Below are 16,041 nucleotides of genomic sequence, written 5' to 3' on the forward strand. Positions count from 1 at the left end.
GTTATGGATTAAATCAGTTTATTTAGGACTACTTGAATCTTCCTTTTTTCAAGTGAATATATTAAAAAGGCATAATTTCCTAAAAAAAGCTCTATTCTAATAAAAGATCAATTAGAACAATATAATCTCCCTTCCAGGAGATATCTCTACAGGAATGTGTTTCTCATACATAAAATCCTTATTATTCTCTTCTCCTTACAAAATATTTGGGAAAGGAAAGGCTATATTATAATTCTTGAAGTGCAGCAAGTGCTTAGGAAACTGTTATAGCCCAACAATTTAAATTTACAAACCTCTTCAAAGAGAGAAAATTACATTAATGCATCTTTTGACCTAGTTTTTTATGTGACTTTATTGGCAGCTAACCTTAATTTATGCTGCTGATGTTAATTTCTTTGGGAGGAAAAGAATAAAATATTCTTGCCATTTTCAGCTCAAAATTAGATGTATTGCAAGCCAGATAAAATACGTTTCTTCACAAATGATGGTGGTCCATAGTGGCTCTATCAGACTTTAGTTGCAGAGCAAAACAAATATTTTTTTTTTCTTTTAAGAGTTAATATAATTACAGCACTGAAAAAGCAGAAAAAATACTTTTTGTAGACATGTATATTGGTTTGTTATTTTACAGATTGGTATTTATATGCATGTTCTTACACTTCTGTCTTACTGTTTTGTTCTGGTTATTTGCGTCAACAGTTACTGGAACGAACAAAAACCTATTTATAAACACATTTTGTGGGTCGTCAGGATGTATTTGATTGCTTGGATATGTTCGGTGTCTTTTAGGTTGAAAATGTTTTAAATGATGTACCTTGTTTATGCACTTTTATATGCCGGAGTGTATTTTTAGAATTTTTTATCCCAGCCACAGTGAATTCATGTATTCTCAACACTTCGTTTGATCACAGATGGAAGAGCGTCGAGACAGTATGTTGGAGACAGCCAAGTTGTGTTTTACGTCAGCATCTCGCTGTGAGGGAGATGGCGATGAAGAGGAGTGGCTTATTCACTACATGCTGGGAAAGATTGCAGAGAAGCAGAAACAGCCTCCTGTTGTCTATCTGCTTCATTACAAACAGGCAGGTCATTACTTGCATGAGGAGGCTGCCCGATATCCAAAGAAGATTCACTACCATAATCCACCAGAACTTGCCATGGAAGCGTTGGAGGTAAAGAAAGTTAAATACGTAAGCTTGAAAACCTTGTTCTCTACAGATAATGGAGTATCAGTTATTAGTTCATATTACTTGCCCAGAGGAAGCTGTGGCCGCCCCATCCCTGGAGGTGTTCAAGGCCGGGTTGGATGGGACTTTGAGCAACCTGGTCTAGTGGGAGGTGTCCCTGCCCAGGGCAGGGGGGTTGGAACTAGATCTTTAAGGTCCCTTGCAATCCAAACCATTCTGTGATTCTGTTACTATTAGGTATATGTACATGGTGCTCTGCATCTGGGAACATTTACAAGACTAACTTGGAGAATGAAATGGAGCCTGTTATTCAGGTTGATGTTGCTCTAAGGACAGTTTACGTTTAGAGTCTCAGTATTGGACAGAGAGGCAGAAATTCCACTTCTGTATTTTGCTGCACACAGTTCATTAGTCAGTTTTTCTCAAAATCAAACGTGGATAGGTTTCACAAGCATCTCATACCTATGGAAGCATAAGTTCGTGCATGAGTTGGAATAGCAGTCATAACATCTTTGCTGTCACAGTGTTGTCTGGTAAAAGTAGTGGATCTAGAACATACCCAGTGGTAACTTGCTTCCAAGCAGACCAGGTCTGTTTCATTGTTGTATTCCATAGGTTGCAGTTATAAAATTTTTACAGTGTTCAGATCTTGTCATTTACAAGCAACTTTCAAAGGCAGGAAGAGTGTTATTCAGGTAAGTTTAGGTAACAGATGACTGTCTTTACTAAATCCTGCAGTTTCTACAGAAAAGAGACTATTTGTAATAGGTTGCAGAGCTATGAATTCTCTACTGACTGAGTGGACTTTGGTGTTTTCTAGGTATACTTTCGACTTCATGCTTCTATTTTAAAACTTGTGGGGAAACCAGACTCTGGAGTAGATGCAGAGATACTAGTTAGTTTCATGAAAGAAGCTTCTGAGGGACCATTTGCCAGGGGTGAGGAGAAGAACACCCCAAAAGTTGCAGAAAAGTGAGTGTATTGGAAACGTCATAAGAACATGTAGTCTCCTTTTGTTCTTTGTATATGTCCCTACTATGTTAACACTTGTTTTTTGCCTTGCCCTTCCCAGGGAAAAAGCTTGCATCATTGATGAAGACTCTCACTCTTCAGCCGGAACAGTGCCAGGCCCTGGGACTTCCCTCCCCTCATCCTCCGGTCCAGGTCTGACATCCCCACCTTACACAGCCACTCCAGTTGACCACGATTACGTCAAATGTAAAAAACCCCGTCAGCAGGCAACGCCGGACGGTACAGTCCCTGTTCTCAATACTGGCAGCACAGGGAGGTGCTCTAATCATGGGGGGTTTGACCAGGAATGATCAAACTGCTCATTTCAAGGAGGGTGATGGGTCTGTGGTAACACGGGCAATATTGAAGCTCATTACCTCTATAAATTCAGTGCTTTAAATAGAATCAATGTACAGTCAGAGCTTTAAATACAAAATTCAAAGTTGTCACTTGCCACCTATCATTTAGTCAAAATGGGAATGTCGATAGGAGGAGTTTGTTAGGTGATTTTTTTTTTTCTTTCTTTTTCCTCTGGAGCTAAATGTCTGAGCTTATTAGGAAAGATGTGGGTTCAGTCTTTAGAAGACTGGACACTGTTTCAATGCCTGTGTTAAATGACCAGGTGAAAATTTGAATTGTGGCTGAAACAAGACAAATTGTTAAAAAGGCAAGGCAAAACAGTATTATCCTTTTTTGAAGGAGGCAAGTGGCAACTACTTTGAATATATTGTGTATCAGCACGAAGTGATTTGCATGACAGTCCAGTAGACTTCATCTTTTAATTTTTCTCTATCACTTACAATGACTGGTTAGCAGCTCATCTCTATAGAATATGAAGTGATATCATAAATAATTGGCTTATAAATGCAGAAGGTAGGGTGGTATTACAGTGTTATTGAAGACTTTGCAATATCCATATATAATAGAAATTAAGTTACTATTTAAGTAACCTGACATTATTATTTGGCTAGGAATTTGATTCTTCTCTTCTGGCCATTTGTTTATTCATCTGGATCTATGAGCAGGAGGAGTAAAATATCTGCAATGTATAGCTTAGTGGTGGTAGAATGTGGCAGCCCCACAGGAATGCTCTGCTTGATATGAATTTATTTCTGGAGGGTGGGCTGCTTCCTATTGTCATTTTCTGAAGAAGAGTAATTTGTAAATAACTTTGACATAGTTTTGAAAGAAATGTTTATATGCCTGAAACTCTGCAAGGTGAATTTATTCCTTTTCCCCAACAAATAATTCTTGGTGAAACTGACAGAAGATCCTTTGTTTCTTTCACTAAATTAAATAGAGAAATGTTCATTTTATTCAAGCTTACATTTCAATCGGGAGTAATTCATTGGACTGCTTTGGTATCATATGTAGTGTGTTAGTGTGAATGGGTTATGTAGTGATCGGGCTCTTATATTAGCCTTCTCATGTCTTTTGACACAGAAAACACAGAAGGGAGCAAATATTTAAATATTTCCTAAATAATATTCCCCACGAGAAGCAGTTCTGCCTCAGACTACCTCTGCTTAGGTCCTGAAGACTGTTGAAATGTTCCCAGGAGGTACATAAGTTAGACAAATATTCCATTATGTTTTGTTAGTACCTTCACTCAAAGTAAGATATTATGGACTGTGGCATGCTAATTGCCCGATGGGAGCAAAGCTGGCTGCGTAGCAAACCCTGAAGGTGCAAGCTAAGGAACGTCTACCTCTGCCGGGGCTGAAGTAGCAGTTCTTGGGAGTGCTACCTCAGCCTAGCTAGGACTAAGCTTTGCTGCTGCCAAAGCAATTCAACATGTCAGCCGCTGAAAGAAGCGGAGTTACGGTGATCTTTAGGAAGTCTGTAACTGTGACAAGTAGAATTGTGAAGTACTGCATCATTCGTAATGTTTTGGAAGTTGCTGGCACAACTAAACGCTGGATACAGCATCTTGAAGAGCCCCTGGAAACTGAAATATTTGCCTTGGGGCCGTTACAGATGGAAGGAGAGCTAACAGGCTGAGCAATGCTCAGAAGTCTTCCACTTTTATATTATTACATATATCGTGCTCCTCTGCATGCATTTGCATTTTACTTGCGTTAAAATATATACTTTTGAAGTAAAATGCTCTTGACATCTTACACATAATCACATCACTGAAGAAAACCAGTGCCTGCATTTCCATTGTACTGTTCCTAAAAATAGCAAGAAAATATCTATCACTTGACTACTCTTTATTTTTTTTTTACCATTCTGACAGCAAACGAAACTGTCTATGTTGTTGTTCACAAAATGAATCATTTGGCTTAAATTCAACCCAGATATTTAATCTTTCTGAGGCCTGACAATACTTTAATTACTCTTATATCCATATTGTTCATCATATATGACATAAACAAAACAAGAGCATTACTTACTAAGGTCTCTTCATATGTTACCACAAGCAAACACGTTAGTTGGGATCCCTGTCACTGCAGACCTGTGAGACCTCTTTTGACCTTTTCTGTGTGCTGTCCTTCAAGAAAGCATGACCTGTGAGCAAAGAGAGAAGGAATTGGGATGGTTTGGCGAGGGAGGAGAAGACTAAGGGGAGACATAACAGCAGTGTAACCTAAATAGTGTTGAAGGCTGTACAAAGAGGCAAAAACCAGAATGTCTGTGTCCATGGGAGATAGGACAGACAATATTAGACTTAAATTGCATTTTCAATCTGGACATTAGAAAATAGTCTTAGCATAATATTAGGAAATACTATTTAGCAAAAAAAAAAAAGTGAAACACTAGAATACGTTCCTGGGGATAGTATAACACTGCAACACTTCAGCACTGGAAGTCTTTAAACAGTGGTGATACAACCATCTGCCAGGAATGATGGAGATGTAATTTATCCTGATGGAAAAAGGAATGGACTAGATGAATTCCTGCAGTTCCTTCTAAGCCCTATTTTTTCTATTAATTTTACGTTATTTATGGGGTTTTTGGTTTGTGGGGTTTTTTGTTTGTTTGGTTTGGTTTTTTTAACAAGATATCTAACAATGTGCCTTCTAGTGCAGGAAATTATCTCATTACAAGCAGGAGAGAATTACTGTACAGCCAGACATCTTTTCTTGAAAATATTGGGACTCTATCTTCAAGCGTTCATGTGTAGCTAGGTAAACCTGTAAGGGCAGACTTATTTCAGATACGTTATATTTAAATGTGTCATTGTACTTCTGTAGCTCTCCAGCATGTTTTACTGGTGGAACTGTTAAAGTTGAGAGCATTGAAAAGCTTTATATCCAGGGAATGCTGGTCTTGGTTTTAAGTCATATATTTAATGGAAATGGGAGAAAGGAACCAGTAAATACAGCTTGTAAAGTAACTAAACTTCTTTTTCCTCGTGGCAGCTGTTAGCATGTATCTCCTTCCAGGAGACAGAAGTATTGCTGAGTGGCAGCTGTTATTTGCTGGCTGACTAGCTGCTGTCATGTGTGTAAAATAGGCAGCTTCCTTTCTCTTTTCTTGTCCTTCCGTTCAGCAACATCTTTTCCTTCCTTCTGTTAATCCTATCTTTCCTGTCATCACCCCTGCCTGTTGCTGTTCTATAACCCTTCAAAATGAAAACTTGCATTTGACAGTAGAAGCCTGAGGTTTAGACTCTTTTTATTTTCCAAGAGCAAAGTAGGAAACGAACAAACAGGAACTCAGCAGGGACCAAGACTATCGTTACCTGGGATGTCACCATACTTACACAGCTAAATGGCCAGTGTTATATACCAAACCAGACATGCTTATTGTCCTCCTTTATACAGGCTGGATGTAGGTAGTCAGTAAAGACCAATTGTTTAAATTCACCTAATTGTTGTGCTAAGCATTAAAGTTAGTTCAGAAAGCAGTTATAGTATTAAAATAAAAAAAAAAAATCTGATTGAGAAATCTGTTTCCCAAAAAGTGGACTGAGAGATTGTTGTGAGGTGTTTTTTGCTGTAATACGTCTTTGTTGTGTTGATATTCAGTTCCATATTATTGTGGTGGTATGCAGATGATGTATTTAGAATCCATTGCTGTTGCAGTGTTAAAATGTCATATTGTTTTAAGTCTTCATCCATGCCATGTAGTGTGTTGTGTGTAGTTAGACATAATCGTCCTTTTTTGTGTTTGTCTTTGCCTGATTGCTTTTGCAACCAATATTGCCCGTGCTGCCTCTAACCTTTTTACAAATCTCTGTTCCCCAGGCATTCTCTTCCTGCTTTTACCTGTCACGGCTTGCTTTTAATAATTGGCAAAACCTGCATGATAAACTCACTGGGAAAGGCTCCTTGCTTCATGCTGTGGGAGAAGTCTCACGTCATAGTTCGTTGGTCTGTAATTCTGCAAATGTTATGAAGATGCACAGTTTTTTGTAAACGGGGGTTCTCAACATCCTGATGAGACAAAGGTGATCCCTGAGAAACTTTCAGCACCAGGTTGTCATTCATGCCAAACTAAATAAGCTTCTAAGATGGAATGGGTATTTCTGTGCATAAAAAGAACGTCCACATTACATTTTGGAACATTAGAATCTTACCCTTCAAAATTCTCTCTATCGGTTTAAAATGAAATCTTCTGGTCTGCAGTACATATCCTTTTCTGGCACATGGTACCAGATATTCATGGGGACCGCATACTGGACTACATGACTAATAAATCAGATCCAGTTTATTGTAGTATGCTCCACTTTTACCTTTCCCCAATTTAACCTCTCTCTGATTAGGAAAAGTATCACACTGACATTTAATGTGAGATTATGTAAAAAGGATTTGACTAAATAAATGGAACAGTGATGAGATACTCTGTTGCTCTGCACTTGAAGACAGAAGAACAATGATATAGGACTGCAAGTAACCAAAACATTTTCAGTGTTCAGTGCAGCCACACAAAACATAGACTCTCATCTTTGACTCATGTTATAAGAGAACTCCCTTTAAACCTTCTGAGGACTTGCTGTCCTCAAGAAATCAATCTGCTCCCATGCAAATCTCTGCAATTCTTTTGTTTTTGATAATGTGGAAGTGCCTTTTGATACAGATCTGAATGTTGTCTTCTGTTATGGGTGGAATATGTTTCAAGAATGAGAATTGTGTGATACATCAAGTTTCTCACTACAGACCGATAAAGAAAAATGCACATATGTACAAGTAAAGAGAAGAGGGGAGATATGGTGCCAGGCAGGCAGGACAAAGAGAGAATCTGTGCATCCACAGCCCACCTCTATTGCATGAGACAAGATTTTTTGGTTTTAATAATATATAGTTAATTATTCATAAGCTCTGAACTGTGCAGCGGGATTTTTCTTTACTGTAAATTGAGTTAGCATATGGATATAGCTCTTCAGAAAAGCTTTCTGTGCCACTCATTTCTGATTTTTGACTTGTAGCTTATTGTTTATCACATTTCAGATACCTTCTTCTAATAAGTGGGTGTACATTTTCCTTCAGTTATTTAAGACAGAAAAAGTTATTATTCAGAAAAAGTGAGTTATACCCTGTTGGCTCTCTGAGCCTGTTACCTACACCCACATGCAGATGTTTCAGAGGCCTTCTCCCACCTCCTTTTAATTTCCAAAAAGTTTCAAAGGATGCGAGGGCAGACAACACAATTCCTGAGCTGCATTGTGATTAATTGTCAAAGGCGGAATACCTCATTCATACAGGCACCATGAGGCTGTACTTCAGCTCCCCTGAGATAAATAACGTAAGCTTGTACCATGGGAGATGTTACCTGGTGAGCATACTTAGCGGCAAGAGCTCTGTCGTTAGGGTTGTATGTCTGCTAGGTCAGGTCACTGGCACTTGAACACATCACTGTCTCTTTCTTCCCTCCTTCAGCCCTATGAGTGGACACAGTTTAGGTAACAAGGCTTACAGTGTGTGGTCCACAGGGCTTACGGCCCATCTGAAGGGGAGAGGCGTAAAAGAGAGCATCTCTTTTTCATTTTAGTGGCCAGCCTAGCCCAAACCATGACAGGGAGAATGCTGGCACAGGACAATGGCTAGTGAAGTATTGAGCCTTTTTTTTTCTCGGTTGTATTTTAAAATTAAATAGTCATTCAGATTCCCCAAAGTTTAACACAACTTTTTACTGTTAATTGGTAGGCATGCAGGTATTGTGCCTGATTGCTAATGGAGCAGTGATAATGACACGCTAATGGCTTTTTCTGGTGTGGAGGAATAGCGTGGAATAGGGATTTTTGAAATCAACACAGTAAAACTATTTCACTTACAATATGATTAATCTTAAGATGCTCTTAAGCATAGAATTAGGTCAAATGGACTACAGATATTTTTCTACTATCAAAGCCAGATGTGTTTCAGTAATGATAATTACTTAATTATCCAAGTGACTGACAGGATCTCACTGTGATACAGTAAAGGTCTTGTCAGTACAGATGAACATACAAGTTCTTTCTTCCCAGTCACATTTTTCCAATAAGAAATGCTTTTTAACTAATATCTCGAAAAGTTAACAAGATTCTTCCTTTTGACCTTTTTACATCTTCTGTCCAGAGCCGCTCTTTTTCACCTATTGACAGAGTAGGTGATACAGTCTGACATAGCAGGCCCTGAAATGTCACAAGTTGCGTACATTATGAGGAATGAGGTTAAAAAAAAAAAAATTTGCTTTCAAGTGCTATTTCCTTAATCTTTACAAATAAAGAGAAAATACTTGACTTTACATCAAATATAGATTTCAGCTCATCAGGTTGTTTGAAATCTTCCTAAAACTTAGAAGTGGTGCAGCCAAGTAACGAAACAAAATGTAATAATACCAAAGAGACAATCTAGTATCAGGACATATTTTTAATAGGAATTTTGTTGCAGTTGCTTATGCACAGGTTAGTAGACCTTTTTCCCTACTCCCTTCATTTCCACTACAGGTAATAATTTTGGGACATTAATACCCAGTTGTATTTTTATCTTAGCTTTTGAAATAGTAGGAAATTTTACAGGAAGGGACCTCAAAAGAATATTTAGTCCTTGATTTATCATTTGCTTGTAACTGAGGGATCGCTTTAGCTTTTTGGAAAAGCTTGCCTTGTTGCTATTGCCAGATGGAGGAACTAAGAAAATACCTTAGATAAACAAAATATTAAGCGCAATAATTCTTTAACTCTTAAATTACTCTGACTTGCGTTAAATTGTCTTTGCAGCAGAAGTTATTAAAAAGCACTGGTGCTCTCCTTGGATTCGCATCTTTCAAAAAGACAGCTATCAATAGCAGTTGGGAATTTGGAATTAATTCTTATGTCTCACAGACTGCATGATTGGTCTTTGGCATGAGGTTGAGTAACACTAATGACTGTCTCAACTACAGTCAAAAAGGAAAAGCTTTATAACACAATGAACGTAAAACTATATGCTGTGTGTCTGTCTAGTGTGTGTATATGTATATAAAAGATACATTTGTGAGTTAGAAGAGCATAATACTTTCATGGATGAAAAATATGTCTTTTTTTGTCTCTTTTTTTTTTTTTTTTTTTTTTAAAAAGCAGAGTTAGGATGCGACTTAGTGTAGTTGTCATGCGTTCTGCATTACGTACTGCAGCACTTAGGTATGGAGAGAGTTTGGTTTTTTTTTTTTTACATTAAGGTACATCTTGTGTAACCTAACAAATGATAGGTATTTGTCTACCTGTCCTTGAAAACCTCCAGTGATTCCATAGGTTCTCTATGCAACTTTTTAACTGTATGTAACAGTTAAACTAGAAATTAGGAAAAAAAAAAAAAAGAAAAAAGGCTATTTTCTTGCTGTAACTAAAACACATTGCCTCTTGCTCTGTACTTAGTGAATATGAAGAGCAATTATTGTATTTTTATTTTGGTTAATTGTATGTATTTGGAAATTCTCCCTCATCTTTTTGAAGATAAATAAGTCCAATTCTCCCAATGTTTTTCTTATATACCATCTCCTTAGTGTCTCATCATTTTTTCTCCTCTCCTCTGATTTCATTCTAGTTATTCAGTGTATTTTTTAAAATGCGGGTCCCAAATACAGACACCATAATTAAGCTTAATTTTCATTAGTGTTCAGTAGAACACGAAGACCCGTATGTATTTTTTTTCTGTGGAGTTACTGATTATACATTCAAGTGTGCTAGTTTGCTGAATTGCTTTTACAATAGCATGATGTTTTGGCCATTTCTGGTTTGAGAATCGTTAATTCTTTACTGGCACATGTGTATGTATGTGCTGGGATACACACACATTTTCTACTACTGATTTTGTTATCTTTTAGGTGCTTATAGGCAGATTTATTTATGCTCAGATAATTCTGTGGAAGATGAAGGCTGGCTGGCTAACAGCTTTGACCTTTTATCCTTTGTAAAGATAGGTATTACACTGTGTTTTCTATTCCCTGGAACTTTACCCATCCTCTGTGACTTCTGAGAAATTAATACGACTAAGTGGTGGCTGCTGCTAATTTCTGAAATACTCCAGTGTTTTTCATCAGGCCCACTTAGTTTGAAAGCATCTACTGCATTCAAGAAGTATCTAAAATAATAGGAAGTTGTCTCGATAGTAGTCTTCCTCTGTTTTTCAGTGATTAAGGAGCCCAATGTTAAATATCATTAAGATTATTTTTTTAATATAGTTAATATCTTGAAAGAAACGGAGAATGAACGTACATACCTAAACCTACACTCATTTTAGTAAAAGCTTCGGTCAAAATAGCTAGCTAATTGTAAGGAGGTATTTACACTTGTTCCCCATCAGGAAAAGCTTCCCTGTCGTGCATACATTTGAAATGTAACATGCTAAATCATTGTCCGTCTTTGCATACTGAGAAGTTAGTGTCATTTCCTAGTGATCTGGTATCACTCTCATACTGGCCTAGCAGTCCTTGATTTACATTCTAATGCTTCATCTGTCATAACCCACACATCAGAGCTGACCTCCAGGCTTATGACAACGTTTGGATGTTTGCTTTTTTTTTTTTTTTCCTTCCCTAGACGAGTAATTCAGCCTCTGCCACAGATGCAGAAACTTCCTTTAAAAAAAATATCAAGGGAGCTACTGTAAATGTTTTTCCTGATGCCAGCTGGGAGTTCAGTAGTATCCATTTGTACCACAGAAGGTTATTAAAGCTTTATAAATGAGTTATTTAGAGCTTGACTGACCTCTCTTCAGAATCCTACTCTTCCCATTCTTTATAATGATATTCTTTCTGTATAAAACTTGTCATCATTAACCAGCTATATAACTTCCAATTAGGAAGCAAATACTGTTCCCCCATTCTTTTTGCAAGATACACTTTTATTAAGATCTGTTCGCTGAAAGGGAAGGTTTTCTTTGTGTGGTAGTGAAAAGCCTACGGAGTGCATCAAATTTAGTTTAAATTTGTTGGAATCCTAATAAGCAGAACCTGATCTGCAAGCTAAAGGTCTGCAGAGGGATTTATCTTGATAAAAGAAATTCATAGGAGGCCCTTAGCTCTCTCCTGAACAAGTGCATTTCAGATGGAATAGAAGAAATGTAATTAAATTATCAGCTCATCTCAAAGCAAGGGCTTTTGCTTTTTTAATTTTCTTCCTTGATCTTATCAAGAAAATTAATGAATAAGAATGCAGTGGAACTACCTAGACAATGGATGTAACATGCCTCTTGGTTAAGCTATCCCTGTATCTTTAGCAGAAACTGGAGATTAATCTTTTGGGCTGCAGATTTAGAGAGAATTGACTGTATTGGAATTTTTTCTTGAACACTGAATTATGTTGGCACAATATTACAGAAAAATGCCACTTTCCCATCTCAGTGGGAATATGCATGCATCTTTCTGTTGCAGATACTAAGCTGCATTTTGAGTCGTGCAGGGTTCCCTCTGATAACCCTTCGTGTAGAAGAACTTGGGTTATATCAGGCAGGTTTCAGACATGGGGGGAAGGTTTTAACTTGCCTGTTTATTCTGAGGTGTGAATTTTATCCCCCATGATAAAGTCGCGATCCCGTACAACTTTTCCTGTGCTGTAACAGCTATGAGCAGATTAACAACTTAGTTGCGACTGTAATGTACTCGGCAGCCAGTGTTCACCACTCCTTGATGGATTGTTTATTTGCCATATCAAATCACCTTTCAGAACATTTGGTGAACAGCATCTAACACCTGCAGGATAGATGGCATCAGTGATCACTCCTGTAAGTCTTTGCCCTCTAACAGTACTGATTTTTGTGTCCTTCACAAGTAATTTTTACCCGTATGGTTGTTCCTGGTTTTCTCTTGTCAATTGAGCTTTGTTTGTGTCTGACTCAAAACTATACTGTGTGTTTTTCAAGGTAAATGGCCCAATAAACCTGGGAAATTTTACAGGGCCATAGTAGCTGCAATACTGCGTTCTCAGCTTAACTGCTTTTGAAAGTTGTGCATCATTGCTTCTGAATCAAATTCCAGGATTATATTCTAGGAAGAAATGTCGGGGGGCAGGGAGCTCTCTTATTACATTAGTGTTAAATAATACCTAGTGAAAGAAGACTGGGGTTTTAATTTCTTAGCACAAACAGGTGAGATGAAAATGATAAGTGAAGTAGACAACTTAGAAGAAAATAAATACTTCTAGACAACAGAATTGGTGGTTGTTAAGGATCCTGTATTGCACTTGTAAGAGGTTTGCAGAGTGGCTGCAGTTTTATGTTGCTGTTGCCAAGATGCAAGTAACAGCTTGCTGAGTATGAAATGGTGCATTCCTTCTCTATCTCTTTTGCAGAGAGGAGTCAGGATAGCACTGCAGCGGTGCTGTCTGACTCCAGTTCCACACAGGATATGTTTAATGAGCCTGCCAGTTCTCAAGACAGCCTGAGGAAGACTTACACAGAGAAGAGGATTTCTGCTACCTGTGCTGATACACTGATGCCCAGCAAGGAGACCCTGGGATCTACAGAGGAAAAGAGTATGCCCGATTTATAGATACTGTCAGCTGGTATATTCTCATTAAAATGTTTCTTCTGGCATGCAGAAGCCCTGAAATATGGTGCACTGTGACCGAGAATTTTAACTAGGCGTTACGGCTGCATGTATGTGTAGCTTAAAATTAGAACTTTACTTACGTGGCCATCATCCCAATTTGTACTACCTGTTAAACCTTAGAAAGAAAAGAATAATGATAAACTGCTGCCTGTGGTGGCCCTTTCACTTGCTTGCCTTGTTTAAGATTGTTATTTAATCTTTCTTCCATGTTTCAAATCTGTAAATAATTGAAGGAGTAGTTATTTGAAGACAATCTCAAACAAAACATTTTTTCTTTTCCCCAGGTATGGATGCCCTTTTTGTTCTGGCCCGGTAGCAGATTGATATTCAGTACATAGAAGAGCACAAATAGTGGAATTAGATGTTTTATTCCATTGGATACTTTATTTCAGTGGAGAAGTGGAATTGCTCTCTACAAAATTTTTCCATATATAATAATACTAAGTGTTCTGTATTCCAGTGGAAAATTGTTCGAAAAACCATTAGCTGGATTTTCCCATTATCTGATGTTTGTACAGTTGGATATGGCAGTAGATAGAGAGGCTGGACTTCAGCAGGGAAAGACAAACAAGACCAATGTATAAATTCTGCCCACCTTTCTGGGTTGTGGCCCTTTGTGGGATGTTAAAAGTCTTTTTTGCCAGATCACGCTATACTTTAGTCTTTTCCAATTGCATAGATCCAGAAACCATGGTATGTGGGTAGCCCTGATTCACTTCACTGATCTCACTAGGAACAACTGCCAACTAGTCATATTTTGGTTTCTTGCTTTTAAGAGTATTTTACTTCAGTCTTGCCTAAGCTAGGGAAGTCTGTGGTGATGTTTGCATCAACATGATGAAATGGATGCCAGTTCCTGGTTTTGTAAAATAGTACTTACATAATCACTTAATTCAGTAATCTTTTGGGTACCAGTAAAGACATGGCTCTTTGTCAGGTCTGCAGTGAGCTGTGCTACTGTCATCAGTTGTCTGTCAGAAAGACTGTGTGAGGGATTTGGTTTAGTGGTAACTTGGCAGTGCTAGGTGGCATTTGATGATCTTAAAGGTCTCTTCCAACCAAAACGATTCTATGATTCTATGAATGCATTCTTACATTACTGACATCTATTTAGAATAAATGTTGTTTTTTTCTATAAAGCTATCTGTAGAGTAAAACTATAATGGATACATAGATTGCGTAAGCAAATTTTGAAAAATTTCTGTTCTGGGAAACGTTTGACTTGAAGTTCAGCCTTAGCAGAGAAAAAGGAGGAGCTTCGTACTTGAGGATCAAGTATACTTTAGTATATCTCTAGCCTGCAAGGAGGTAAGATCTAATGTAAGAGGCTCTTTATTCCAGCAGAGACAAAGACACAGTAAACTTCCATGACTAAAAATCAAAGTTAAAAAATTAATCTGCGTGTAGCATACATGTTTTCAGCAATAATGACTAACTAAGAGGACGTGTGGAAGCTCCCACTGTCACAGATGTCTTCTGAAGTAAGATTTTTGTATCCTTCAAGAAAAGATAGGTCAATTGAACTATGAATTACCAAGTTAATTGCAAAAATATTTGGATGGGACTGTAGGTCTACATTATACAGAAGGCCAGGTTAGGTGCTGCTAATCCTTCTGTCTGAACCTAAATTGTATTCTGGAATTATGTTCTAGGTAGGTTGTTAAGAGTAATACATCTCACTTTGGCAAGATGGCTTTAATTTTCCATTCTTTCTTCCTTTCTTTGCAATAGAATTTTACTGAATTTATGCTTTTATTTTGTTGTTGTCCCCCCTCCTCCCCCGTCTTCCAACAGTATATAAAACCCTGCATTGTGTAAGGTGGGCTGAATTATTATTATTGCTCAGGGAAAATCCCAAGTAAAGACAATGGAGAAATCAGTATGTGGCTCTGTTTATTCATGAGCTGGAGATTTCTTATTCATTAAACATCAGGAATAGTCATAATTTTTCAGGAACCACTCAATAATTCTGTCTGTGTTTTAGTGAAGTAAAGGATTACCATTCGTTGTATTTAATTTTTGTCATTTTGTATATTATATTTGCCATTTTATAATTTTCCCTGTCACTTTTGTCTTCTCTTAATGTTTCAGTTGCAGGAAAATCAGAAGAGCTGCTGGAGAGCTCAGAATCTTACCATCCTGCTGAGCCTCCTGGCCAGAAAATTCTGTTGGATCCTCAGTCTGCTTCTGGCAATCCCATCAAAGCTGCAATCCCCCCCCCCTCACAGTGGGACTGTAAAAAGAAGGCTGACGCTTGTGGAGATGCATCTGAATTTCCTCATGGTCTTCCAGCAGACCTTGAGGAACAGCGGAAGTTCCTGACAGAGCAGTGTATCACCTCCTTCTGTTTGTGTCTCAGCCGCTTCCCCCAGCACTACAAGAGCCTCTACAGATTGGCATATCTGTACACATACAGCAAAACACACAAGGTGAGCAGACCACTGATACAATAGCTGACTAGCTGTGTTTATTGCCCAAATAAACAAACTGTGTTGTCATTTGTACTAATTCAGAAGTCTCAGTGTTAAAATACAACTGGGAAGTTTGTTTAATGCAGTTTGGATTGGGAAGTCTTCAGCTCCTAGATTGTCCGATTCATGTGTGTGAGGCTAGTTGAGTAGAAAATTTCTTTTTTTACTAATGAACTAAGTAATTTTTTGTTGTTCAGCAGAGAATTACCTTTTAGATATGTCACATAAATTAAGACGTTCTCATAAAAATGGCAGCAATTATTTTTTTTTTTTTTTTACTGAATAAGCGGACTGAATAGTGTCTTGGAAGCAGAAATTCATCAATATTGGTGTAAACACATCATGTGACACAGGCGGACTTTCTGGGTATCTTGGGTCTTTGACCGTAGATTGAAGGTTTTCTCACTGGCAGAGCA

General features: G+C 37.8%; 1 protein-coding gene across 6 annotated transcripts in view; it reads left to right on the forward strand.

The window, feature by feature from the left end:
* The window catches only part of CABIN1 (calcineurin binding protein 1), a 123,391-nt gene that overhangs the window by 27,730 nt on the left and 79,620 nt on the right, over nucleotides 1–16,041 (forward strand). For 4 of the 6 annotated variants that reach the window (XM_063350899.1, XM_063350894.1, XM_063350897.1 and 1 more), the window contains 5 exons: nucleotides 912–1,172; nucleotides 2,008–2,159; nucleotides 2,260–2,438; nucleotides 12,895–13,077; nucleotides 15,246–15,583. In XM_063350899.1, coding sequence (XP_063206969.1) covers nucleotides 912–1,172; nucleotides 2,008–2,159; nucleotides 2,260–2,438; nucleotides 12,895–13,077; nucleotides 15,246–15,583 — 1,113 coding nt within the window. The remainder of the gene's footprint in view (nucleotides 1–911; nucleotides 1,173–2,007; nucleotides 2,160–2,259; nucleotides 2,439–12,894; nucleotides 13,078–15,245; nucleotides 15,584–16,041) is intronic. The other 2 variants (XM_063350898.1, XM_063350900.1) reach the window with 1 other exon arrangement.

The sequence above is a fragment of the Chroicocephalus ridibundus genome, chromosome 13 (assembly GCF_963924245.1).
Source record: "Chroicocephalus ridibundus chromosome 13, bChrRid1.1, whole genome shotgun sequence".
Lineage (NCBI taxonomy): Eukaryota > Metazoa > Chordata > Aves > Charadriiformes > Laridae > Chroicocephalus > Chroicocephalus ridibundus.